This window comes from Mesoplodon densirostris, chromosome 3 (assembly GCF_025265405.1).
Source record: "Mesoplodon densirostris isolate mMesDen1 chromosome 3, mMesDen1 primary haplotype, whole genome shotgun sequence".
Lineage (NCBI taxonomy): Eukaryota > Metazoa > Chordata > Mammalia > Artiodactyla > Ziphiidae > Mesoplodon > Mesoplodon densirostris.
The window spans coordinates 90,987,342-91,015,143 of record NC_082663.1 but is presented as its reverse complement, the minus strand read 5'-3'; the positions used below and the strand labels follow the sequence as shown (position 1 = coordinate 91,015,143).

At 37.3% G+C, this 27,802-nt stretch overlaps 1 protein-coding gene across 5 annotated transcripts in view; it reads right to left on the bottom strand.

The window, feature by feature from the left end:
* Positions 1 to 46: 46 nt before the first annotated feature.
* Positions 47 to 27,802, bottom strand: part of FER (FER tyrosine kinase) — a 470,473-nt gene continuing 442,717 nt past the window's right edge. For 3 of the 5 annotated variants that reach the window (XM_060093231.1, XM_060093230.1, XM_060093228.1), the window contains one exon: positions 5,285 to 5,601. In XM_060093231.1, coding sequence (XP_059949214.1) covers positions 5,285 to 5,601 — 317 coding nt within the window. Of the gene's footprint in view, positions 4,296 to 5,284; positions 5,602 to 27,802 lie in introns of those variants that run through there. The other 2 variants (XM_060093233.1, XM_060093232.1) reach the window with 1 other exon arrangement.

Below are 27,802 nucleotides of genomic sequence, written 5' to 3'. Positions count from 1 at the left end.
GAGAAAAATAAATAAAACTAAAATATTTAATAAAAAATTTCTGGTACGTATAAGCAAATCAGAGTTAGTAATAAAATAGGTAACACTTTATTTTAATGGTAAACTTTCATGCTAACTTAATAGTGTAATGGAACTGTAATAGAAACTCATTTTCATATAAAATCTTTGTTTTACTTAACATATTAATACATAAAGAAACCATGTCTTTTTCAATTGTCTGTCCCTTTTTGTTCTTTGTATTTTGCATTATTCTCTGTTTTGTGTGAGGGCTCCGACCTCCTAAATACAAAAGTTGATCTTTACATGACTCAGAATAGTGTTTATGGACAATCAATTCTGTTGATAAGAAACAATTAAAATACCAATGGTGTGTGGGAGGTACCTATATGTAAAAAGAGGGTTGAGGCAAACAAACAAACAAACCCTCTTTTCAGAAAGTATCAACTGATCTCACGTCAAAAGACACACAGCCACAGAACAGTGTCCGTAGAGTATACTAAGGAAGGTTTTCAGGTACATTTTTAGAACATATCTGATGAGTGAGCTGGAAAGTAGTGTGACTGAGGTAACCGAACAACAGTATCATACTACCTAGACATGTATTTTTGCATTCTCATTTTTATGTTTATCCCACTACAATATCCTCAGTGTGTGGCATATATTATAATTAAAACACTTTCTTCTTGACACAAGTCATACCAGTATTGTGAAGCCACGGTTATTTTAGTGGTATTAGCCAAACTTTACATAAAACTATATGGCAAAACTGAAACAATGAGTATAACACAGACAAGAAAACCATACCATGGTTTAAAGGAAATTAAGACTATTTCAATGACTAAACATTTTCTTTTCTTTTAAAACAACCCTCAAATGAAAAACAGTTGTGAAATGTGTGCTGAAAATTGGCTGAAGCAATTAGACTCATGTTCTACACTGGTGTGCTAGTAACAGGTTTCAGTAATATCGTATTTGTGATAAAATGGTGAATTATGGACAAAGAATTTTATTGACTATATAAAATTTGGGAGATAAGAGAGAAATGATTACATAAGACCTTTCACTGGGGACCTAGTGGCAGGATGGACTAAAATGAGACCTCTGGTTTTGAAAGTCTAAACAAAACCTATTCATCCTTTATTATTATTTCCTAGAAGAGAAAGAATATGTTGGCTTTGGGAAGTAACCTTAGATTACATGGAGTGCAAAATAATTTTAGGTTTCACATGTTGGTAATAAATGCTAATTTGACAATAAAAGATTTCTTTCCTTGAAAAATGATGAACTACTTAAATATTTCTCATAAAGGCTCCTTGGTGATTCAAGATAGAAAAATGCAGGTGAGAGTCAGGCTGCCTGGGCTTACCCGCCCCCCCGCCCCGGCCACTCCATATTCATAAATTTAAGGAATTATGACAGAAACTACATAGGAGTAACAAATGCAACACGTGAAAAATCCATTAACAAGACAAAGATTTGTGACCTGTCTGAATTACACAGACCAGTGGCAATTTTGGTTACTAAAATTTTGGTTACTGTTTTCTTACTAAACAAGTCATAGGATTTTATGTTTCTGAAACCTTCTTTCCCTGTATCAACTTGCAAATTCAGAGGCGAATTTGTGTGTACGCTTTTTGGGTATGGATTAGCCTCCTAAAGTACATAATTCCAATAATTATCAGTGACAGAAGGGATGAATAAATTATGCTTCAAGCACAACAAAGTTAACAGTAAAAAATAGTCTGCATACGTTTTTCTTAATGCATGTTCCTATATTAAATTTAAAATTCTATATAACTGATATCCTGAAAGACTCCCGATGAGTTATTAATCCTGAACTGTACCACTGCCTGCTTTGGGACAAAGAATAAAATAGAATTTAAATGCTGCAGATGTCACGATGTTTTGAAAAGCTTCTTTAATTTAAGCACACAGTTACGATGTGAACTGCAAATTCTAACAGCCTGGATGAGTGAAATATCAATGCCATGTTCGTTCTTTACACCAGAATGCAATGATTAAGCTTCAGGTCTTGTTCACAAAATTAAAGCCCAAACCATCATTCTCTCTCTTTGCTGAGAGCTTAGCAGTGCGGCTGCTAAGTGATGGGAGGCTGTTTTCTTTAAACAAAGAATATTACAGAGAGATGCACTTGGAAATACTGGCAAAGGGTGGAAATGTCCCCATTTTATTCTTGCTTTTGAAGGCTGGCAAGTGCCTGAAGACCAGAGCTCTTAATCTTAATTCATGAGTCTGTGCTTTGATTTACCACAGTATATGCCATCAAAAGAAGGTTTCATTTTACTCATAATATTTGACAGAAGGGAAACAATGCTGATTTAAAAAGAGTTACTTTGTATATTGCAATATTTTTGCGGGCAAGTTTATTATGCTTTCATTTTTGTCTGGATGTGGTAATCATTAAATGTGTATGAAACTTCAAGGAGATTGAAGTGGTAGACACAAGCCATTTTTCTCCTCAGTATTATCCTGTTTACTCTTGAAAGTAGTACTGGGTGTGAGTTGTGTGCAGTGATATTCCTAGGCAGCAAATAGGTGGAGGGGGCAGGAGGAATTTTCTATCCCATAAGCTCTTCCAATGAATGTAGACCAAATAATCACTACTGTGCTATTTGGACACAGGCCTGAGCACTTATTAAAAGCTCCCAGGCCACATTTACCCCTGAGCGTGACCATCTCTTACACACATATTTATCCTGAGAGGCAACTATATACAGACCATGGGGTAAGTTCCCTGGATGAAGCTAAGATTCAGCTAAAGACAATCCTAGTTTAAACTCTGTTACATTTTATTCATATGAAGCATCTCCAAACTGTGCTCATATATGGGTCAGCTAATGATAAGACTTTTCAGGTAGCAGTATAAGAGTAAATGAAGGGGGAAAGTGGACAAAGGAGGGCTATCCCTATAGCTTTTTCCTTAATAATGTTCATTTGACTTCTTAACCAATTTACTCCATTCATACCTGCCAGGTTTCTCGGTATTATGTGCGTGTGTGTGGCTGTGTGTCTGTGTGGGGGGCGCATGCCCATGTGTGTACACACATGGATGTGTTTATGAACTAGAATCATGAAATTCTGACAGCTCTGGAAACTGGCACAAATGAACAGAATTAAATTCTGGGATGTCTCCTCTCACATGAAGGTACTTAAAATTATGCTGTTATTTCTGTAGGCTCGTGCTTTGGAATTTCTCTAAAGAATTTTTTGTTGACAAGAAGGCTCTATCTGTGAACTCCTGAAAACATTTCTTAGAACCTTTTTCGTGAATCAGACCATAAAATAAAGCGTGTGTGTGTGTGTGTGTGTGTGTGTGTAAAAGCATAACTCTGGTAAGAAGGCAGATTTTCTATTTTCCTTTCCTTCTCTTTGATGATGACTTTAGCTGCCCCTTTCTCCAGACCGTCCTCCTGTTCCAACTTACTTCTTGCCTTCACAGCTGTCTGAAACATTCTTTAATAGCTGTGGCCTCAATTAAGAGCTCTTTGAGGACATTCCAGGCATCATTTTCTGATGCCTGGACAAAAGGGGAGGGAAACAACAGCTTTACCAATAAGACAGGAATGTGAGGATTCTTACACTGAGCTTATTTCTGGCGAGAAAGGAAAGAAAACTCCTAGGAGGTCTAAATAATTCTCAATATAAAATGATGTTTACAAATACACCCTTGCCTTGGCAGAGCAGAAAGCCAACTTTGGTTGGAATGTGTCCTGCAGACATGGCATTACCAATGCAGCTGATAGCACCAATCGAGTAGGGTCTGTGGCATGGGACAGCAGCCGTGAACTGGGTCTGAAGTAAAGAATCTCTGAGAAACATCGATGGTCCTGGTGTGAAAAAGATGGATTGGTTCCCCCTCACATTTAGAGCCTGTGCTTTTCTATTTACAAAGGGCTGAAATGGCAGGATTGCTGTGGTGAGCTGAGAAGCCCTTGGTAGGACTACCTGTTTCTTGAATGCATTTGCCTTTGACTTTTTTTAATGGCACATATTTAAAAAACAGTTAATTAAAAAAAATAACCTTAGAAGACGGTTGCACATAACGTGGTATAAACTCATTGTTAACGAGAAGAACAATCTTACTCTGCTGGAGGACCAAGTCCTGGAGGCTGAGTTTGCACTGTTCTGTCACTATGTGATCTTCTTCTTGATGACAGTGAGCTCTTTCTGAAGTTCAGTGAACTTGGGGCGGTTTTCAGGTTTATAATCCCAACACTTCATCATAATTTTAAAAATGTCCTCTGGACAATGCTGAGGGGCTGACATTCGGTATCCTGAAGACCCAAGAGAAGAAGAACAGAATTTAGAATGGGGATAAGATATAAATGTTCACATAGGGCATTATGCAGTTTGTAATTTTTAGTACCTTATGTTGTTGGTTAATAGAAACAAAAAATCCATTTCAGGGCAAACTGATTTTTTTTCTGTAAGTAATGCAGACTTTAATATTAATAGAGCAACATCATTACCTTCTAGTTCAAAGAACCCACTTTCTGTTTGTTCATTTGTCACAAAGTCTGATGTAAGATACATCGCATACAAATGCATGTTTTAGTTGCTCTAAGTATTTGCTTTAGAATTTGCTTTTAGATGCTGTAGGCAGAGTTTTAAAAAATCATCTCTACAACTCAGGTTTTTGAAGATGAGGAAAAGGATGAGGATTTATAAACATTAATTTAAAAGTGAAATAAAAATGAATATGAGGCATATTCCTTTACAGTCTGAGAAGAATATTATCTTTAATTCAAAGTCACCTGGCAGTGTCCCGGCAGTGTCCTGGGTGGTATGTGTGTGCCTGTGTGCATTTGCCTCAGGAGCAGTAGGAAAAGGGAGGAAGGAAGCTGGAAAGTCATCTTCCTACACCCGATTCTACAACCATGCCCCCCTTGAGGGGCCTGACCCCTAGGGCACTGGTGTTTTGTTGAAAGTGTTTTGTTGTTGTTGTTGAAAGCCAGGGACTACACAAGTGCACGTGAGGGTGTCACCGTCACCTGCTTATTCCTGTCCCTGATCTGAGAACACCATAGGGCTTCTTCAGAACTGTTCCAAAATTCTCAACTTCTTCCTGAAGTCTAACTACATTTCAATTTGCAGTAATATTAACAGTGTTTATTTGGCATAGAATAAAAAATAGGTGGTATTCCTCAATCTCCTATTTCCCTGGAAGATAGTGAATGGCACAGCCTTGCAGGTGTCATGCCAGGCAGGGGGAGTGGAAGAAAAGCCTAGAGCTTTCTATTTTCAAAGAGCTGGGATCTATCTTTTAAAGTCTTTGTTGTTGTTGTTGGTTTGGTTGTATAAGAGCCACACCATCCATAAAGTTCAAAAGTAGATTAACCAGCACCTCTTCTATCATGTGCCCGAGACTACTCCCTTCCTCTTCCCAGGAAATGCAGACACGGCACCAGCACTGCCCGGGATGGGTGTGAATACTGCTACCCTGTGTCTTTGGCTCACCTCTTTCCACTTGTTCCCGAGCTTGTTGATTTGTCATTCCAGGGTATGGACAGACCCCTAAGCTGAAGGTCTCCCAGAGGAGGATGCCAAAGCTCCACACATCACTCTCAGAGCTGTATCTCCCTGAAGGGTGAACAAAACCACATTCAGGTCACTGGATAAGCGGGTGACCATTTCTGGTTGTGTATGTCTATGTCAGTCACATATTAACATATTTAAACTTACCAGGAATTCAATAACTAGTGATCTTATTTTCTTGACTAGTTTTGCTTTCCAGGAGTAGTAATATTACCAATTAAATGAATAGTCTTCAGGCTGCTACTTTAACCAAGCCAACTTCCAAATCACATTTCCCCACCAAGAACAAATATTCACTCAGTATGCAAGCTTACTTCCTCTGTGGCCTCTAAATGAGATAGATAGTTTATATAAAAAAGATATAAATTTGTACACATCGATGCCTAGGAGAGTAAATAAGTTGGAGTTCTGCAATTTTGTCTTCTGCCTGCATCATTTTCTTTCTACTAAAATTACAAACAAACTTAAAGCAATAAGGAAAGTTTCTTAACTTCAATTTTTTACTCATCACTGTTTACAGATATTCTTACATGCTTAAAATTCTCATTTTCTCCACTGATAGTTTCATTTATGGAAAATACATTTTTCTGTGTTTTGAATAGAGTAGAAATTAACATCGCTGGCTGATAAAAACAACTTCTTTAAATTACATGGTGCTGTGTTTTGTCAAAATATCTTGGTGCACCTGCTTTACTGAATTACATAAGCTAACTCTTAGTTTAGTTTAGTTTTTTTTCCCTTGGTAATCTTCTAGAGAAACACAGAGATAAAAGCCAATACCAGATATCTTCTGGAATGAATGTGAAATCAAGGAGGGGAGGCAGAAAAGGCTATGAATTTTCAAGATTTTCCAACATATTTCTGCCATTCCAGGATGTATAAATGCTCATCCTCTCAAAATGTCTTGTTACTTTGAGTAGGATGGCCTTTTCTCTTTCTTGAAAACAGTACAATGAGAATGAGAGTATGCCTATGTTATAACTGCTCTGATGTCAGAGTTTGGAGTGTACTTGCTGATCATCGTCTCCAGCTGTGTGAATTAGCTTCCTTCTTACTAGACAGTAATTACGGACATTCACTATGCTAGTCGGTAGGAAGATTAGTTTCCCTGTCTGCATATCAACTCTTTTCATGTTTGGCATCCAATAATTTAAAACTTTTTATGAAAATCATTCAATGGTTACAAGTTAAGACTAATTAACTCCTTAAGGAAGTACAAAGCATAGAGAGCCAAATACCTTATTTTTGTAAGAGAGTATCTAGGAAGAGATCAAGAATGGCCAGTTGCATTATAAACTAAGATCACACTCTAGAAATGAAAGCTTATAACCTAACTCTGTAACCTTGACTTTAAAAAAAAATTTTATTTAACTTTATTATTTTTGTCTGCGTTGGGTCTTCATTGTTGCACGCAGGCTTTCTCTAGTTGCGACGAATGGGGGCTACATTTTGTCGCGGTGCGTGGACTTCTCGTTGCCAAGCACGGGCTCTAGGCGTGCGGGCTTCAGTAGTTGTGGCACAGGGGCTCAGTAGTTGTGGCTCACGGGCTTAGTTGCTCTGTGGCATGTGGGATCTTCCCGGACCAGGGCTCGAACCTGTGTCCCCTGTGTTGGCAGGCGGATTCCTAACCACTGCGCCACCAGGGAAGCCCTGTAACCTTGACTTTTGAATCTGGTTTCACTGGATAATTTTAAAAAATTAATTAATAATTCTTTATTTTTCTTATTGAGATATAATTGACATAACATTATATTAGTTTCAGGTGTACAGCATGATGATTTAATATTTGTATATATTGCAAAATAATCACCACGATGAGTCTAGTCAACATCACCATCCATAGTCACCATCCATAGTCATAAACATTTTTTTTCTTGTGATGAGAACTTCAAGATCTACTCTCTTAGCAACTTTCAAATATGCAATATAGTACTATTAATTATAGTCACCATGTTTTACATTAGACCCCCATGACTCATTTGTTTTATAACTGGAATTTGTACCTCTTGACCACCTTCATTCACCCTCCCCCTACCTCCTACTGCTTGACTCTGGCAACCACCAGTCTGTTCTCTGTATCTATGAGAGTGGTTTTGTTGTTGTTGTTTAGATTTCACATATAAATGAGATTATACAGCATTTGTCTTTCTCTGTCTGACTTATTTCCCTTAGCATGATACCTTCAAGGTTCATCCATGTTGTCACAAATGGCATGATTTCACTCTTTGCTAAGGTTGAATAATATTCTATTGTATATACACACCATATCTTCTTTATTCATTCATCCATTGATGTAAACTTAGGCTATTTCCATGTCTTGGCTATTGTAAATAATGCTGCAAATGAACACAGGGGTGCATATTATCTTCTTGAGTTAGCATTTTTGTTTTCTTCAGATAAATACCCAGAAGTGGAACTGCTAGATCATATGGTAGCTCTATTTTTAGCTTTATGAGGAACCTCCATACTGTTTTCCATAGTGGTTGCACCAATTTACATTCCTCCCGACAGTGGAGGAGGGATCCTTTTCTCCACAACCTGGCCAACACTTGTTATTTCTCGTTTTAATAACAGCTGTTCTAACAGGTATGAGGTGATAAGTCACTGTGGTTTTGATTTGCATTTCCCTGATGCTTAGTGATGTTGCGTATCTTTTCATGAAACTGTTGGCCATGTATATCCCTTCTTTGGAAAACTGTCTATTCTGAACTTCTGCCCATTTTTTAATCAGATTGTTTTTTGTCTTGAGTTGCATGAGTTCTTTATATATTTAAATATTAACCCCTATCAGATATATGACTTGCAAATATATTCTCTCATTCGGTAGGTGTCCTTTTATTTTGTAAATGGTTTCCTTTGTTGTGCAGAAGCTTTTTAGTTTGAAATAGCCCAACTGGTTTATTTTTGCTTTTGTTGCCTTTGCTTTGATGTCAAATCCAAAAACTCATCTCCAGCACTAGAGCTTACTGCCTATGTTTTCTTCTAGGAGTTTTATGACTTCAGGTCTTATAGTCAAGTCTTTAATCATTTTGAGTTAATTTTTGCATATGGTGTAAGATAGTGGTCTGTTTCATTCTTTGGCATGTGGCTGTCCAGTTTTCCCAACATTTATTGAAGAGATGTCCTTTCTCCATTGTATATTCTTGCCTCCTCTGTCATAAATTAATTGACCATTTATGCATGGGATTATTTCTAGGCTTTCTATTCTGTTCCATTGATCTGTGTGTCTGTTTAATTCTAATACCATGCTGCTTTAAATACAATAGCTTTGTAGTATAGTCTGAAATCAGGGATCATGATGCCCCTAGCTCTGTACTTCTTCCTCAAGATTGCTTTGACTGTTCAGGGTCTTTTGTGGTTCCACACAAATTTTAGTATTATTTGATCCAGTTATGTGAAAAATGCCATTGGAATTTTGATAGGGATTGCACTGAATCTGTAGATTGCTTTGGGTAGTATGAACATTTTATTAATATTGATTCTTGCAATCCATGAGCATGAAATATCTTTTCATTTACTTGTGTCTTCTTCTTCTTTCTTTGGTTGTGTCTGATAGTTTTCAATGTACAGGTTTTTCACCTCCTTGGTGAAATTTATTCCTAGATATTTTATTGTTTTTGATGCAATTATAAATGGAACTGTTTCCTTAACTTCTCTTTCTGATAATTTGTTATTAGTGTATAGAAACACAACAGATTTTTGTATTTTGACTTTGTATCCTGTAATTTACTGTATTCATTGATTAGTTCTAACAGTTTCTTTTTTTTTTTTCTTTTTCTTTTTATTATTTTTTTTTAATTTATTTTTTATTTTACAAATTTAATCAGTTATACATATACATATGTTCCCATATCCCCTCCCTTTTGCGTCTCCCTCCCACCCTCCCTATCCCACCCCTCCAGGCGGTCACAAAGAACCGGGCTGATCTCCCTGTGCTATGCGGCTGCTTCCCACTAGCTATCTACCTTACATTTGGTAGTGTATATATGTCCATGCCGCTCTTTCACTTTGTCACAGCTTACCCTTCCCCCTCCCCATATCCTCAAGTCCATGCTCTAGTAGGTCTGTGTCTTTATTCCTGTCTTACCCCTATGTTCTTGATGACATTTTTTTCTTAAATTCCATATATATGTGTCAGCATACAGTATTTGTCTTTCTCTTTCTGACTTACTTCACTCTGTATGACAGACTCTAGGTCCATCCACCTCATTACAAATAGCTCAATTTCATTTCTTTTTATGGCTGAGTAATATTCCATTGTATATATGTGCCACATCTTCTTTATCCATTCATCCGATGATGGACATTTAGGTTGTTTCCATCTCCGGGCTATTGTAAATAGGGCTGCTATGAACATTTTGGTACATGTCTCTTTTTGAATTATGGTTTTCTCAGGGTATATGCCCAGTAGTGGGATTGCTGGGTCATATGGTAGTTCTATTTGTAGTTTTTTAAGGAACCTCCATACTGTTCTCCACAATGGCTGTATCAATTTACATTACATCCTGTAATTTACTGTATTCATTGATTAGTTCTAACAGTTTCTTGGTGGAGACTTTAGGATTTTCTATATAATATCATTTCATCTGCAAATAAGGACAGTTCTACTTCTTCCTTTCCAAATGGGATTCCTTTTATTTCTTTCTCTTGCCTAATTGCTGTGGCTAGGACTTCCAATACTATGTTGAATAAAATTGGTGAGAGTGGGCATCCTTGTCTTGTTCCTGTTCTTAGAGGAAAAGCTTTCAGCTTTTTACTGTGAACTGTGATGTTAGCTGTGGGCTTGTCATATGTGACCTATATTATGTTGAGGTACATCTCCTCTGTACCCACTTTGTTGAGAATTTTTATCTTAATGGGATGTTGAGTTTTGTCCAATGCGTTTTCTGTATCTGTTGAGATGATATGATGATATGATTTTTAGCCTTCATTTTGTTAATGTGGTGCATCATGTTGATTGATTTGCAGATGTTAGACCATCCTTGTATCCTTGGAATAAATCCCACTTGATCATGATGTATGATCCTTTTATTATTTAATGTATTATTGAATTCCGTTTGCTAACATTGTGTTGAGAATTTTTGCTTCTGTGTTCATCAGGAACAATGGCAGAAGAGACGGGAGGAGACTCCTCAGTCAGGATTGGAGCAGATCCAGAGGGGCTCTCCCAGGAAGGTTAGATTCATAGTTTACTTGATGTGCCCGAACTTCTTGAGGTGACATTGATGTAGGTGCTGAAGCATCTGGGGGTGAAATACTGGTCAGTACCTCAAGCCAGGTTCTGTGTCACCAGCTGCTGCACGTCCACGTCCTGAAATCTTGAATGTGGACTCGACCTGGCCATGGTTACACTCTGCAGCCCCTCCAAGTAATTTTCTTTTCTTGTGATGTCTTTGTGTGGTTTTGATATTTTAGAGTAATGATGGACTCATAAAATGAGTTTGGGAGTATTCCCTCTTCTTCTGTTTTGGAAGAGTTTGAGAACGACTGGTATTAATCTTCTTTGAATGTATGGTAAAATTCACCAGTGAAGCCATTCATTCCTAGACTTATTTTTGTTGAGAGGTTTTTTTGTTACTGATTCAATTTCAGAAGGTTTTTGTTTGAGAGATTTTTTTCATTTTTTTCTAGGTTGTCCAGTTTGTTGGCATATAGTTGTTCATAGAAGCCTCTTACCATCCTTTGTATATCTGTGGTATCAGTTGTAATGTCTCATTTTTCATTTTTAACTGTTTTGATTTGGTTTCTGTCACTTTTCTTTCTTGCTGAGTGTAGCTAAAGTTTTGTCAATTCTATCATTTCAAAGAAATAGCTATTAGTTTCATTGATCTTTTCTATTGTCTTTTTAGTCTTTATTTCATTTATTTCTGCTCTGATCTTTGTTATTTCCTTCCTTCTAATAACTTTGGGTTTATTCGTTCTTCTTCTAGTTCCTTGAGGTGTGATGTTATGTTGTTTGAGATCTTTCTTGTTTCTTGAGGTAGGCATTTATTACTATGAACATACATCTCAGAACTGCTTTTACTGCATCACCTAACTTTTGGTATGTTCTATTTCCATTTTAATTTGTCTCAAGGTAATTTTGACTTTTCTTTTGATTTATTCTGTGACCCATTGGTTGTTCAGTAGCATGTTTAATTTCCACATATTTGTGAATTTCCTAGCTTTCTTCTTGTAATTGACTTCTAGTTCTATACTGTTGTGGTCAGAAAAGATGCTTGATGTGATTTCAGTCTTGTTAAATTTATTAAGACTTGTTTTGGGGCCTAACATATAATCTGTCTTGGGGAATATTCCACATGCACTAGGAAAGAATATGTATTCTGCTTCTTTTGGATGGCATGTGTATACTGATCTATAGATATCTATATTTATATATATATATCTGTTAAGTTCATCTGGTCTAAAGTGTCATTTAAGGCTGACATTTCCTTACTGATTTTCTGTCTGATCTTTACATTGACTCAAGTAGGGTACTGAAGTCCCCTACTATTATTGTATTGCTGTTTATTTCTCCTTTTAGGTCTGTTAATATTTGTTTTATATATTTAAGTATTCCTATGTTAGGTGCGTAAATATTTACAAATTTTATATCCTCTTGTTGGATTGACCTCTTTATCATTATGTAATGCCCTCCTTTGTCTCTGATTACAGTCTTTGTTTTAAAATCTACTTTGTTTGATATAAGTATAGCCACCCCAGCTTCCTTTTGGTTTCCATTTGCATGGAATATCTTTCTCCACCCCTTCACTTTTAGTCTTTGTGTGTCCTTATGTCTGCGATGAGTCTCTTGTAGGCAGCATATAGATGGGTCTTATTTTTTATTCCATTCAGCAACTCTGTCTTTTGACTGGCAAATTTAGTCCCTTTACATTTAACATTGTTATTGATATGTATGTACTTATTGCCATTTTAATTCCTTTCTCGCTGTTTTATAGTTCCCCTCTGTCCCTTACTTCTTCACTTGCTCTCTTCCTTTGTGGTTTGATGACTTTCTTTAATGGTATGCTTAGATTTTTCTCATTATCATTACTGTATCTACTATAGATTTTGACTTTGTGGTAACCATGAGGCTTACATATAACAACTTACATTTTTAAGTTGATTAAAAAAACTGAAGATTGAACACATTCAAAAGCTCTACATTTTCACTCCCCCCTGCCTTGTTTTATGTTTCTGATGTCAGATTTTACATCTATTTATCTTGTATATCCCTTAACTAATTTTTGTAGTTATAGTTTTAATTTTTTTTGTCCTTAACCTTCATACTACCTTTATAAGTGACTGATCCACTACCTTACTACATATTTACCTTTGCCAGTGAGATATATATACTTTCATATATTTTCTTGTTACTAATTAGCAACCTTTCTTTTTAGCTTAGAGAAGTCCCTTTACCATTCCTTGCAAGGCCAGTTTAGTGGTGATGAACTCTTTTAGATTTTGCTTATCTGGAAAACTCTTTCTCTCTCCTTCAATTTTGAATGATAACTTTGCCAAGTAGAGTATTCTTTGTTGGAATTATTTTTCTTTCAGCACAGTGAATATATCATGCCATTCCTTTCTTGCATGCAAAGTTTCTGTTGAAATATTTGCTGGTAGTTGTATGGGGAATCCCTTGTATATAACAAGTTGTTTTTCTCTTGCTGCTTTTAAGATTTTCTTTAACTTTTGACACTTTAAATATAATGTGTTTGGTGTGGGTCTCTTTGGATTCATCATCTTATTTGGAACACTGTGGGTTTCCTGATCTGGATGTCTCTTTCCTTTCCCAGGTAGGAAATCTTCAGGCATTATATCTTTTTTTTTCTTTAAATAAATTTATTTATTTTTTATTTACTTATTTTTGGCTGTGTTGGGTTTTTGCTGCTGCGTGGGGGCTTTCTCTAGTTGTGGCGAGTGGGGGCTACTCTTTGTTGCGGTGCATGGGCTTCTTTCTCATTGTGGTGGCTTCTCTTGTTGTGGAGCACGGGCTCTAGGCATGCGGGCTTCAGTAGTTGTGGTGCACAGGCTCAGTAGTTGTGGCTCACAGCATCTAGAGCGCAGGCTCAGTAGTTGCGGCGCACGGGCTTAGCTGCTCTGCAGCATGTGGGATCTTCCCAGACCAGGGATCGAACCCATGCTCCCTGCATTGGCAGGTGGATTCCCAACCACTGTGTTGCCAGGGAAGTCCCCCAAATAAGTTTTCTGCCCCTTCTTTTCTCTCTCTCCTCCATCTGGGACTCCTATAATGTAAATATTAGTCTGCTAGATGTTGTCTCATAAGTCCCTTAAGCTCTCTTGGCTTTTTTCATTCTTTTTTCTTTTTATTGCTGTGATTGGATGAGTTCCATTGCCCTTTGAGTTCACTGATCCTTTATTCTGCTTCATGTAGTAAGATGTTGAACCTCTTTAGCATATTTTTCAATTCAGTTATTGTATTCTTCAACTCTATGTCTTTTCTTTGGTACCTTCTTATATTTTCTCTCTCTTTGTTGAAATTCTCACTATGTTCATCCATTCTTTACCAACTTTAACATTTTATCAGGTGGATAAAGTATGTCCATTTCGTGAAGGTTTTTTTCTGAGGTATTATCTTGTTCTTTCGTTTGGAACACATTCCTCATTTTGCTTGACTTCCTGTGTTCAAGTGTTCATTTCCATGCATTAGATGAAATAGCCACCTCTCCCAGTCCTGAAGGAGTGGCCTCCTGTAGGAGGTAAAACTTACCATACAGCTCTGACCTAACTCTCCATTTTCTCTTAAGCCTTTGTGATTGTCCAAGCAGCCTATTTTATTTTTTAATAGCTCCTAGTAGTTGAAGGTGTTCCAAGACCTGTCAGTGTCCCAAAGAGGAATATCTAGCACATAGATTCAGGCTGATTGGAAGCCAGACCCTCAGGCAGCAACTTTAAAGCATGCAAATATATACAGTCCTGTCAGACTGCAAGTGTAAGCCTTGCTGGCTATCAGAGCCAGGAGATCTGGAATGTACCCTGGATTACAGTCACAAAAATAGGGGCTCCAGACAAGTGTGTAAGTTCCTTTCTGGGAGATACTGACAAACTGTAGCGAGGCAGAGCGAGTCACAAAATCATGTTCTCTGGCCTGCATTCCCTGAGAGCACCTTGATAGGCTTCTAGACATGTGACAAACCGGGAGCCTGCCCTCAGGCTGAAGCTCCAGCACAAGATTATAGGCCTTTCATGGAAAGACTGTGCTCCTGGGTCTGTTGCCTCTTGCTGTGCCCTGAGGGTGGTATCTGTTTAAGAACGCTTTCTCAGTTCTGTGGGACCCAGGAGTGTCAGCCCTGCTGGTCACCAGAGCCAGGCAATGTAGAGGTGTCTCCTGGCAGCAGCTGAAAAAACTGAGGCACCAGACAAGTGTTTAAGCTCCTTTCTTGGAGACACCAGTGAGCTAGAGTGAGGCAGAGGGATAGCACAAAGATGGCATCCACCAGCCTCATTCCCTGAGAGCCATTCTGTAGGCCCCTAGAAGTGTGCCAGACCAGAAGCCTGCCCCTCAGGCCAAAGCTCCTGGATAAGCAAATGGTCTTTATCAGAAAGACTGGGGGTGTGCTTCAGTCGGCTGCCAGTGCAGTGCCTTGGGAGGTGGCAGTCTGCCAAAAACTCACTCTCAGATTGTTACAGTCCTGTGGGTTCCAGGAATACACGACCCCTGGTCTCCAGAGCCTGGTGATCAAAGGGTGTCCCCTGGGTGGCAGCTACAAAAACCAGGGCACCAGACATGTGTAAAAGCTCCCCTCTGGGAGATACTGGCACTCTGGATCATAGCAGAGGGAAAGCATGAAGATGGTGCCTGCCAGCCTCTGTCCCTAGAGACACCCTGTCAGGGCCCTAGATGCATTAAATTAGATGCCTGCCCCTGAGGCTAATGCATTAAGATTAGCAAGTGAAGCTCTTTCATGTAAAGTCTAGGAGTCTCTCCATAGCTGCTTCTGCGCTGGGCCCTGGGGTGGGTGAGCCCTTTAAGAAGCAGTGCTCAGCTTTCTAAAGCCTTGAGGGTCTCATGGATGCAAGCCCAGATCATTTTCAAAGCCAGATGTTTTGGGGGCTCATCTCTCAGGTGCAGGTCTTAAAAGATAGGATGCCTGATGTTCCTTTGCTCCTCAGGGAGAAGCTATAGGTTTTGAGTTCCCTCCTGATTGTGGGTCACTGAACCAGGGGTGGGATTTAGGGCAACATTTTAAGTCAGCTGCTCCTACCTGCTTCCATGTGGCTTTTTTCCTCCTTTGCTCAATGTGTACGAGTTGCTCAGCTAGTTTTTAGGTTTTTTTCAGGGGCAAATGTTCCATATGTAGCTGTAGATTCAATGTGTCTGTGGGAGGAGGTGAGTTCAGGATCTACCTATATCACCATCTTGACCTGAAACCTTGCTGGATAATTGTAATGGGCTAAAAGTTACTATCAGACATATAGCACATTGCTAGTTTTCCATGTCTCATTTGATGCTCACAGTACCCTTTGCAGGGGAAGACACTATCATTCTCATTTGCAAATTAGAAAACATAGGTGTAGAGAAATAGATCACTTGCTAAGGTCATGCAACTAATGACATGACTGGGAAACCTGGTCCTGATGGCTGATCCAGGACTCTCTACATTATAAATCCTACCTCTCTTGCATTTCAGAGTACTTAGTTACTTCACAGTAATTAAATTTCTATGGGTTGTATCAGCCCCAAGTTCGCAGGTGACAAATGAAAAAATTTCTTTTAATGATTGTTACACAGATTGTTTTATTCCTTAGTTGGAAATCAGTATCTTATTTGCCCCTTACAATCACAGTACCTTTGGTAACAGCTGTACTGAGGAGGCAGTATATGCTGAAGAAGCTATGAAGTACGCTACCACTGTGTGCTTAAAAAGGGGGGGAGATATGTACAATTAGATGGCTGAGAAATCTCTGAGAAGAATACAACAATATGATAAGAGTATTTGCCTTTAGGAAGGGGAATTACATGGCTAGAGACAAGGGTGGGGAGAGGGGCTTACATTTCATTGTAGGCCCTTTACATACTGCTTGACTAAAACAAAACAAAGCAAAAACAAGTTTATGCATCATCTTTTCAAAAATTAAATGACAACACTAATGACAAAATAATGGTGAAAATAACTTTAATTCTATGTCCCTAAGCTAAAATTTCAGAGAGGTTTCTTAGACTGAAGGGGTTTTCCATCCACCCTAACCCCACACTGCCTGGAGACTTGGGCAGCATTTCATCTACTCAGAGGGCAAAACTGAAAAAAAGAATCCGTGGGGTAAAAAAGACCCCTGGAAATGAGGCAAAATTTTACCACCAATCATAAATTGATATTTGCATAAAACATGGAAGAAGCGGAACAAAAAATAACACTTTCATAAAATATTTATATTTTCTCTTGTTAAAAAAATGCTAGGATTCAGAGCCAATCTTCAGTAATTTTCGTCTATAAGAACTAAATTTCTCAGGGTTGCCATGACACTTGTAGACACTCAGGACCTCCCTCACTGGATTGGGTAACAAATGCTCCCCACTTCTTTCTCATCCTATTAAAAACCTCTCCCTCATCTAAATTGTTCTGCATTTTATTTTTTATTTTTTATCAATTTTTTAAATTGAAGTATAGTTGATTACAAGGTTGTTTTAATTTCTGCTGTACAGCAAGGTAATTCAGTTATACATACACATACATTCTTTTTTTTAAATATTATTTTCCATTATGGTTTCTCATAGAATATTGAATATAGTTCTCTGCGCTTATCCATTGTTGTTTATCCATTCATAATGCTACATCTGCTAATCCCAACCTCCCGTTCCATCCCTTCCCCAACCCCCTCCCCCTCAGCAACCACCAGTCTGTTCTCTGTGCCCATGATTCTGTTTCTGTTTCATAGATAGGTTCATTTGTGTCATATTTTGGATTCCACATATAAGTGATATCATATGGTATTTCTCTTTCTGACTTCACTTAGTATGATAATCTCTAGTTGCATCCATGTTGCTGAACATGGCATTATTTCGTTTTTTATTCCATTGTATATGTGTTCCACATCTTCTTTATCCATTCATCTGTCGATGGAAATTTAGGTTGTTTCCATGTCTTAGCTATTGTAGATGCTGCTACTGTGAACATAGGGGTGCATGTATCTTTTTGAATTATAGTTTTGTGTGGGTATATGCTCAGGAGTGAGATTGCTGGATCATATCGTAATTCTATTTTTGGTTTTCTGAGGAACTGTTTTCCACAGTGGCTGCACCAACTTACATTCCTACCAACAGTGTAGGAGAGGTCCCTTTTCTCCACACCCTCTACAGCATTTATTGTTTGTAGACTTTTTAATGATGGCCATTCCGACTGATGTGAGGTGGTACCTCATTGTAGTTTTGATTCGCATTTCTCTAATAATTAGCGATGTTGAGCATATTTTCATGTGCCTGTTGGCCATCTGTATGTCTTCTTTTGAGAAATGTCTCTTTAGGTCTTCTGCCCATTGTTTGATTGGGTTGTTTGTTTTTTTGTTGTTGAGTTGTATGAGCTATTTATATATTTTGGAAATTAAGCCCTTGTTAGTCATGTAACTTGCAAATATTTTCTCCCATTCTGTAAGTTGTCTTTTCGTTTTATTTATGGTTTCCTTTGCTGTGCAAAATCTTGTAAGTTTAATTAGGTCCCATTTGTTTACTTTTGTTTTTATTTCTATTGCCTTGGGAGATTGACCTAAGAAAACATTGGTATGATTTATGTAAGAGAATGTTTTGCCTATGACCTCTTCTAGGAGTTTTATGGTGTCATGTATTATGTTAAAGTCTTTAAGCCATTTTGAGTTTATTTTTGTGTATGGTGAGATGGTGTGTTGTTCTGCATTTTATAAAGTTAACATTGAAGACTGCTAAAAGAGGTCCCTCACTGCCAATCAAAGATCTTCTTGCCTGTCTTTATTATATGACATACCAAATTTAGGTCTGGTTCTTAAAGATATTTGGAATTAGAATTTTGATTTGTAAATACTTTAGTCAGCTTGAAATTCAACTAAAATACACTGTGATTGAAAGGCAGGATTTTACTTGGCATAATTGCTTAGCAGTAAGAGGAGTTTTAAAGGCAGTGTAATATAGAGAATCTGGCAAACAGGGTTAAGAACACATTCTAGAGAGCTGGATTTTATTGATAAGGTTTTAGGGCTCCCAAGTCCAGCTCCAGCTCCTTTATAGGGATGCTGTAAGAATCAAGAAGAAGGTGCTTAACAATGTTTTGTCATCTAAAGAAAACCTCTGCATAAATAAAAAGAATACAGTCCTTTCTTTTACCCTGTGATTGTTCTCCTTAGGAATATAGCTTTAGAGTAATAACCACCCCAGAGAAGAATCACTGTGGAAAATAGCAGGGCTGCCATTTTCTCTAGATTTTGAGGAATGGTGGAATTAGTTTGTGATCTGCAAAGCTTGCAAAAGCTTCTCTTGCCAGCACATGGGAAGACACACTAAGGGTGAGGATTAGTATCTGTGGAGTATTAAGTTAAAAATTTCATTGTTGGGAACTAGAACAGCTTAGTCAATTTCTCACAATGACAACTACCTACACTTATCTATGCCATAGCATTGCTGATATGCAAAATACAAAGCAGATTCTGGTGTCTCGATCCACCCCAATTCACTTCAAAAACAATAACATTCCAAAGCTTTATCTGGAAAACATTTGGTGGTTCCTCAAGAAGTTAAGCACAGAATTACCATATTACCTAGTGTGTACTCAGAATAAATGAAAACAGGTCCTCAAATAAATCCTGGCATACAGATGTTTATAGCAGAATTATTCACAACAGCCAAAAGGTAAACACTGCTCAAATATACATCAATGAACAGATAAATAAATGGTGGCAAATATATACAGCAGAATGATTATTCAGCCATAAAAAGGAGTAAAATAATGACACATGCTACAACATGGATGAACTTTGAAAACATTATACTAAGTGAAAGAAGTCACATACCAAAGGTCACATATTGTATGATTCCATTTATATGAAATATGCAGAATAGGTAAATACATAGCAACAAAAAGCAGATATGTGGTTGCCAGTGGCTGAGGGAAGGAAGGAATGGGGAGCAACTGCTTAATATGGGCATAAATATTATTTTGGAGTGATGACAGTGTTTTAGAAGTAGACAGAGGCAGTGGTTGCACACCACAGTGAATGTACTAAATGCCATTGAATTGTTTGCTTTAAAATGGTTAATTTTATGTTACAAGAATTTCACCTCCAAGCTCTTTCTAAGTTACCTGGTCTTTAATTAAGCCATTAAGACATTTGTAAATACCTTATTAATTTTTCATGGTGAAGGAATTTTTCACTTTAAATCAATAAAGAATCATTTTATGATATTTTCAGTTTAATTTTTATTTTATATTGGAGTATACTTGGTTTACAATGTTCTGTTTCAAGTATACATCAAAGTGATTCAGTTATATATACACACATATATCCATTCCTTTTCAGATTTTTTTCCCATATAGGTCATTATAGAACATTGAGTAGAATTCCCTGAGCTATACAGTAGGTCCTTGTTGATTATCTGTTTTATAGATAGTAGTGTGTATATGTTAATCCCAAACTCCTAATGTATCCCCCACCCCCAACCTTTCCCCTTTGGTAACCATAAGTTTGTTTTCAAAGTCTGTGAGTCCGTTTCTGTTTTGTAAATAAGTTCATTTGTATCATTTTTTTAAACATTCCACATGTAAGTAATATCACATGATATTCACCTTACTCTGTCAGACATACTGCACTTAGTATGACGATCTCTAGGTCCATCCATATTGCTGCAAATGGCATTATTTTGTTCTTTTTTAATGGCTGAGTAATATTCCACTGTATATATGTACATCTTTATCCATTCCTCTGTCAGTGGACATTTAGGTTGCTTCCATGTCCTGGCTATTGTAAATAGTGCTGAAATGAACATTGGGGTGCATGTACTTTTGGAATTATGGTTTTCTCCAGATATATGTCCAGGAGTGGGATTGCTGGAGCACATGGTAGTTCTGTTTTTAGCTTTTTAAGGAACCTACATATTGTTCTCCATAGTGGTTGTACCAATTTACATTCCCACCAACAGTGTAGGAAGGTTCCCTTTTCTCCACATCCTCTCCAGCATTTATTGTTTGTAGACTTTTTGATGACAGCCATTCTGACTCGTGTTAGGTGATACCTCATTGTAGTTTTGATTTGCATTACTCTAATAATTAGCGATGTCGAGCATCTTTTCATGTGCCTGTTGGTCATCTGTCTTTTTTGGAGAAATGTCTATTTAGATCTTATGCACATTTTTTGATTGGGTTGTTTGTTTTTTTTTATATTGAGCTGCATGAGCTGTTTGTGTATTTTGGAGATTAATTCCTTGTCAGTTGCTTCATTTACGAATATTTTCTCCCATTCTGTGGGCTGTCTTTTCATTTTGTTTATGTTTCCTTTGCTGTGCAAAAGCTTTTAAGTTTCATTAGGCCCCATTTGTTTATTTTTGTTTTTATTTTCATTACTCTAGGAAGTGGATCCAAAAAGACCTTTCTGCAATTTATGTCAAAGAGTGTTGTGCCTGTGTTTTCCTCTAAGAGTTTTATAGTATCTGGCCTTACATTTAGCTCTTTAATCCATTTTGAGTTTATTTTTGTGTATGGTGTTAAAGAATGTTCTAATGTCATTCTTCTAGATGTAGCTGTTGTTTCTTTTAGATGTAGTTGCTAGTATTTGGTTGAGGATTTTTGTGTCTATGTTCATTAGTGATATTGGCCTGTACTTTTCTTTCTTTGTGATATTTTTGTCTGGTTTTGGTAACGGTGATGTGGCCTCGTAGAATGAGCTTGGGAGTGTTCATTCCTCTACAATTTTTTTGGAATAGTTTCAGAAGGATAGGTGTTAACTCTTCTCTAAATGTTTGATAGAATTCGCCTATGAAGCCATCTGGTCTTGGACTTTTGTTTGTAGGGAGTCTTTAAATCACAGTTTGAAGTTCAGTACTTGTGATTGGTCTGTTCATATTTTCTATTTATTCCTGGTTCAGTCTTGGAAGATTGTACCTTTCTAAGAATTTGTCGACTTCTTCTAGGTTGTCCATTTTATTGGTGTATAGTTGCTTGTAGTAGTCTCTTATAATCCTTTGTATTTCTTTGGTGTCCATTGTAACTTCTCCTTTATCATTTCTAATTTTATTGATTTGAGCTCTCTCCCTTTTTTTCTTGATGAGTCTAGCTAAAGGCTTATCAATCTTGTATATCATTTCAAAGAACCAGCTTTTAGTTTCATTGATCTTTGCTGTTGTTTTCTTTGTCTCTATTTTATGTATTTCTTTGCTGATTTTGATGATTTCTTTCCTTCTACTAACTTTGGGTTTCATTTGTTCTTTCTCTGATTGCTTTAGGTGTAAGTTTAGGTTGTTTATTTGAGATTTTTCTTGTTTCCTGTGTTAAGATTGTATTGCTATAAACTTCCCTCTTAGAACTGCTTTTGCTGTGTCCCATAGGTTTTTGGATCATCGTGTTTTCATTGTCATTTGTCTCTAGGTATTTTTTGATTTCCTCAGTCATCCATTGGTTATTTAGTAACATATTGTTTAGCCTCCACATGTTTGTCTTTTTTACAGCTTTTTTCTTGTAGTTGATTTTTAGTCTCACAGCGTTGTGCTTGGAAAAGATGCTTGATTTCAATTTTCTTAAATTTACCGAGGCTTGATTTGTGACCCAAGATGTGATCTGTTGTGGAGAATGCTCCATGTGCACTTGAGAAGAAAGTGTAATCTGCTGCTTTTGGATGGAATGCTCTATAAATATCAATTAAGTCCATTTGGTCTAATGTGTCATTTAAGGCCTGTGTTTCTTTACTGATTTTCTGTCTGGATGATTTGTCCATTGATGAAACTGGGGTGTTAAAGTCCCCCATTATTATTGTGATAATGTTGACTTCTTTTATGGCTGTTAGCATTTGCCTTATATATTGAGGTGCTCCTATGTTGGGTGCATATATATTTACAATTGTTATATATTCTTCTTGGATTGATCCCTTGATCATTATGTAGTGTTCTTTTTTGTCTCTTGTAACAGTCTTTATTTTAAAGTCTATTTTGTCTGATATGTGTATTGCTATTCCAGCTTTCTTTTGATTTCCATATGCATGGAATACTATCTTCCATTCCCTCACTTTCAGTCTGTATGTGTCCCTGGATCTGAAGTGGGTCTCTTGTAAACAGCATATAGATGGGTCTTGGTTTTGTATCCATTCATCCAGTCTGTGTCTTTTGGTTGGAGCATTTAATCCATTTACATGTAAGGTAATTATCGATATGTATGTTCTTATTGCCATATTGTTAATTGTTTGGGATTTGTTTTTTTAGGTCTTTTTTTCTTACCTTCCTCTTTTGTTATATTCTCTTGTGATTTGGTGACTATCTTTAGTGTTGTGTTTAGACTGCTTTTCCTATTTTTTGTGTGTATCTATTGTAGAATTTTAGTTTGTGGTTCCCATGAGGTTTTGATATAGCAGTCTATATATGTCAAGATTGTTTTAAGTTGCTGGTCTCTTATTTTCAAATGCATTTCCAATATCCTGAATTTGTACTCTCCTATTATCATGACTGCTGGTTTTGATATCTTATTTGCATGTGGATGACTTTCTACCTTTACTGCATGTTTGCCTTTACTGGTCAGTTTTCGCATTTGTAATCTTCTTGTTTCTAGTTGTGGCCTCTTCTTTTCCACCTAAAGAAGTTCCTTTAACATTTGTTGTAAAGCTGGTTTGGTGGTGCTGAATTTTCTTAGCTTTTGCTTGTCTGTAATGCTTCGCTTTCTCTGTCAAATCTGAATGAGAGGCTTGCTGGGTGGAATATTCTCTTTTTTTTCTTTTTTTTTGCAGTATGCGGGCCTCACTGTTGCGGCCTCTCCTGTTGTGGAGCACAGGCTCCGGATGCACAGGCTCAGCGGCCATGGCTCACGGGCCCAGCCGCTCCGTGGCACGTGGGATCTTCCCGGACCGGGGCATGAACCCGTGTCCCCTGCATCGTCAGGCAGACTCTCAACCACTGCACCACCAGGGAAGCCCTAGGTAGAATATTCTTGGTTGTAGAATTTTCCCTGTCATCACTTTAAATATATCTTGCCACTCCCTCTGGCCTGCAGAGTTTCTGCTGAAAAACCAGCTGATAAACCTTATGGGGATTTCCTAGTATGTTATTTGTTGCTTTTCTCTTATTGTTTTTAACACATAATTGACTGGGGGATTTTTTGCAGAAAATAATGTCTATGGCCAGGCGATTTGTTATGTAAGTAAATATTGAAACACCTGCATTTGAGTAAATATCAACAACTTTTTTTTCACTTAATGTATTTATTTGAAACTTTGTACATGTCTTACTAAAGTATTCTAATATTTCATTAGAGTGTGATAGGCAGTATAGCAGGCACCTCTGTTCAGGGGAACAGAACATCTATTACAAATATATTGTGTTTCACTGCATTTTCCCCCGTTAGAGCAGACTCTACACTTTCTGGTGGCATTTGTTTTTTTAGTCCTGTGGGTATTGTTTCCTCTAGAATACATTCTTTTATTTTACCTGATAGTTGACAAGGTGGATCTTTGTGGGGGGCTCTTTTAGAAATGCCACAAGAAGGACCAGGTGCAGGACTACCACTGCATTCACCAGAATTGTCAGTTACCCGTTCTCTAGCTACTGCTAATGAAAATTGCTTGTTAAGTCATTTTATTCTGTGAATTAAGGCTACAATAAATTTTAAACTCATTGAATAAACCACAGCTACTCAAATAGAAACCCACTTTCTTATTACCATTTTTGAGTTTTCCAGAGGATATTGAAGTTTGCCAGATATTGATTGGATCGATCAACTCCTTTCATACATTTATTATACTCTAATATACAAGTGGGTTTATTTATCTGATGGCCAGTCTTCCTGTCTTCGTTTCCTGTAGATGCTATGGAGGCATCATGAAGAGTTGTCACCATGCAGACTAACCTCTTATCTTTCCATATAAGAAGAATCACTTCTCCCTTCCATAAGAATGTCATTTCTCCCCTCTGTAGATTTTTAGATTTCTTCTTTAACTGGTTTGGTAGACCATGATTCTCTCTTATAGTCCCACAAAATCTGGTTTTATTTTTCAACAATATTTCAGATGTGGACACACTGTTGTAATAATTGTCTTCGTAAATATGGTGCCATGAACCAAGATAAGGTTGTAGGACCAATAATATTGTTTCTTGCAGTTTCTTTCCTTCACCCATGTAAATCTCAAGGTAGCATATATATCGTTTCATTTTCGGTAAGCATACTGACCAAAATTCCATATTTTGTAAGTTTTCTGGGAATACAGGTTTTGAATCTGAGTCATCCTCTCCACTCTATCATTGCCTCCTCAAGTGACAGCTCTTGTTTGGGCATACAGATCAATTGAAATTTTGGTAGAAAATAATACAAAAGAGGTTTAGCTTTTGAAGTTCTGTCTGCGGGAAGTACAGTTTCTGAGTTATGGTTTAAGTGAAGAAATATTATTTGTTTGAACCTTCCTCTTGTCATAATCTTTGGAAAGACAGGTGTTTCAAGTAAGGGATCAGTTGACCAGTATTCTTTCCAGTGTGACTTTCTTATTTGTCCCATCAAAATTATTAATCCAAGAAACTTCTTCATGTCACTACTGGTTACATCAGTCCATTTTAAATCCTTATCATAGTTTTTATATGATTTTTCATTCTGCTGGTGATACTAGTTTGTTTGAGAAGTGACCAACTCGAAAAAGTCATTACCAAAAATTAATTGTTATTTCACTAACACTTTGTGGGTTATTACAGTCAGCAGTTACACCTGACACACCTGTAAAGTCTTTTAATTTTCATGAAATGTTGTCTTCAATCCACTCTTCTGTAGAAGCAAAGGAGCATTCTCCAGCACCGTGAGTTTCATTTTCACTTTCCATATCAGTATCAATCACTAAGGTTTTTTGTCTTTTTGTTGGTCTAATATTCACATCGTATGAATCAGAACTATATTCTGAAGAACTGTCATCTTCTGAGACACTAGTATATATGTTGCTCAGAGAAAGTATCTGCATAAAATTCACCAAAAAATTCTTCTTCACTCAAAATTTAGCGATGCATCATTTTTGAAAATTTTATGGTAATAAACTTGTGTTTATAATATACACAAGGTTGGAACAAAAACCTAACAGAGCAAAATGTGAATGATAATGACATCATAAGTTGTCTAATGAACTGTTGATCAACTTTAAGCTCTAACAACTTTGCAAGTTGATATTAATTGTATCACTCTCTAAAAACGTATTGATATGTCTCTGGTTAATAATGTTTGGGTAACGAGACATATTAATATGTCTCCTGTCAATAAATTGACATTTTCTCTTTGTCTTTAATTTTTGTTAATTTGATTAATATGTGTCTTGGCATGGTCCTCCTCAGGTTTACCTAGTATGGGATTTTTTTGTGCTTCCTGGACTTGAGTGATTGTTTCCTTTCCCATGTTAGGGAAGTCTTTGGCTATTATCTCTTCAAGTATTTTCTCAGGCCCTTCCTCTTTTCTCCTTCTGCAACCCCTGTAATGTGAATGTTGGTGCATTTAATCTTGTCCCAGAGATCTCTTAGCTTGTCCTCATCTCTTTTCATTCTTTTTCCTTTATTCTGTTTTATGGCAGTGATTTCCACCAATCTGTCTTCCAGCTGACTTATTTGTTCTTCTGCCTCATTTATTCTGCTACTGATTCCTTCTAGTATATTTTTCATTTCAGTTATTATATTGTTCATCTCTGTTCTTTAAATCTTCTAGGTCTTTGTTAAACATTGTTTGTATCTTCTTGGTCTGTGCCTCCATTCTTTTTCTGAGATCTTGGATCATCTTTTTCAGGCAGATTGCCTATCTCCTCCTCACTTAGTTGTTCTTCTGGGGTTTTATCTTGTTCCTTCATCTGGAACATATTTCTCTGCTGTCTCATTTTTTCCAACTTTCTGTGTTTGTGGGCTCTGGCTGCAGGCTGCAGGATTGTAGTTCTTCTTGCTTCTGATGTCTGACCCCTGGTGGGTGAGGTTGGTCCAAGGGCTTGTGCAGGCTTCCTGGTGCCTTCCCACTGGTGGGTGGAGCTGGATCTTGTCCCTCGTCTCATTGTGGCTTCTTCTTTGTCTTTGGATGTAGAATATCTTTTTTGGTAGGTTCCAGTCTTTTTTTGCTGATGGTTGTTCAGCAGTTAAGTTGTGATTTTGGTGTTTTCATAACAGGAGGTGAGCTCAAGTCCTATTCTACTCTGCCATCTTGTCTTCAATCTCTCTAATATGCTTTCATGTCACAAACCTCAGCTTCTTCCCTCCCACACCTGGTCTAGGTCCAGCCATAAGGAGGCTGAGGCGAGGCTTGGTGCCCTGGCCATGTGGAGGTGGCACTTACTAAATATTTTCTAATGAATGCTTTGTTACGAGCTGCAGCAAGGCAGGGACCATGATGAGGGGCAGCAGCCACACACGCATGGTGCCAGCTGGCATGGAGTCTCACAAGCTGCGTGCCCTTGCCTGCCTCTCATGCATCTCCACTTTGAGGAGCAAGACTGAGGACACAGGGACACTGCATGATGCTTCCCTCCACTTTATGATATTTTTATTCAAAACATACTATACCCATTCACCAACTCATGGCTCATATGCTGCTTCCCTTAATGAAAATGTAATTTTTAATTTCACTTAAAAGCACATTTAAAAAAAAATAAAATTCTTGAGCTCTTACCCATCTTGCTATGGCCCATTTCATCCCAACCACAGATAATACAAGCTGTATTTACTTCCAATTACAATGACACATAAAAATTCAAGTGAAAAAAACCCCTGCTGTTTTAAAATGTAACTCCCATCTCTCTCTTCCCACAAGATTTATACAAGTTCCAGAGACTGAGATGCTAAGAAACCATGTCAATTTTCAGAGTGAGAAACTACAGCATTGACTGACTTAATATTTAGGAACCTAACATTAGATGAGGTTATTGGACCAATTATAAGACATTCAAAAGAAATGGTCCAGAGCCACAACAACATTTTTACTCTGTGTATAATTTGACTATTAAGATAGAAATAATCTTTTTTTGAATAACAATAAAAACTTTCAGAGGTACAGTCATACTTAACAATGCTTGTAAGTATTATCCATCTTTTAAATCTAGCAATCTTCCATACAAAAATCTGATTAATAAGATCAATGAATTAAGTTTG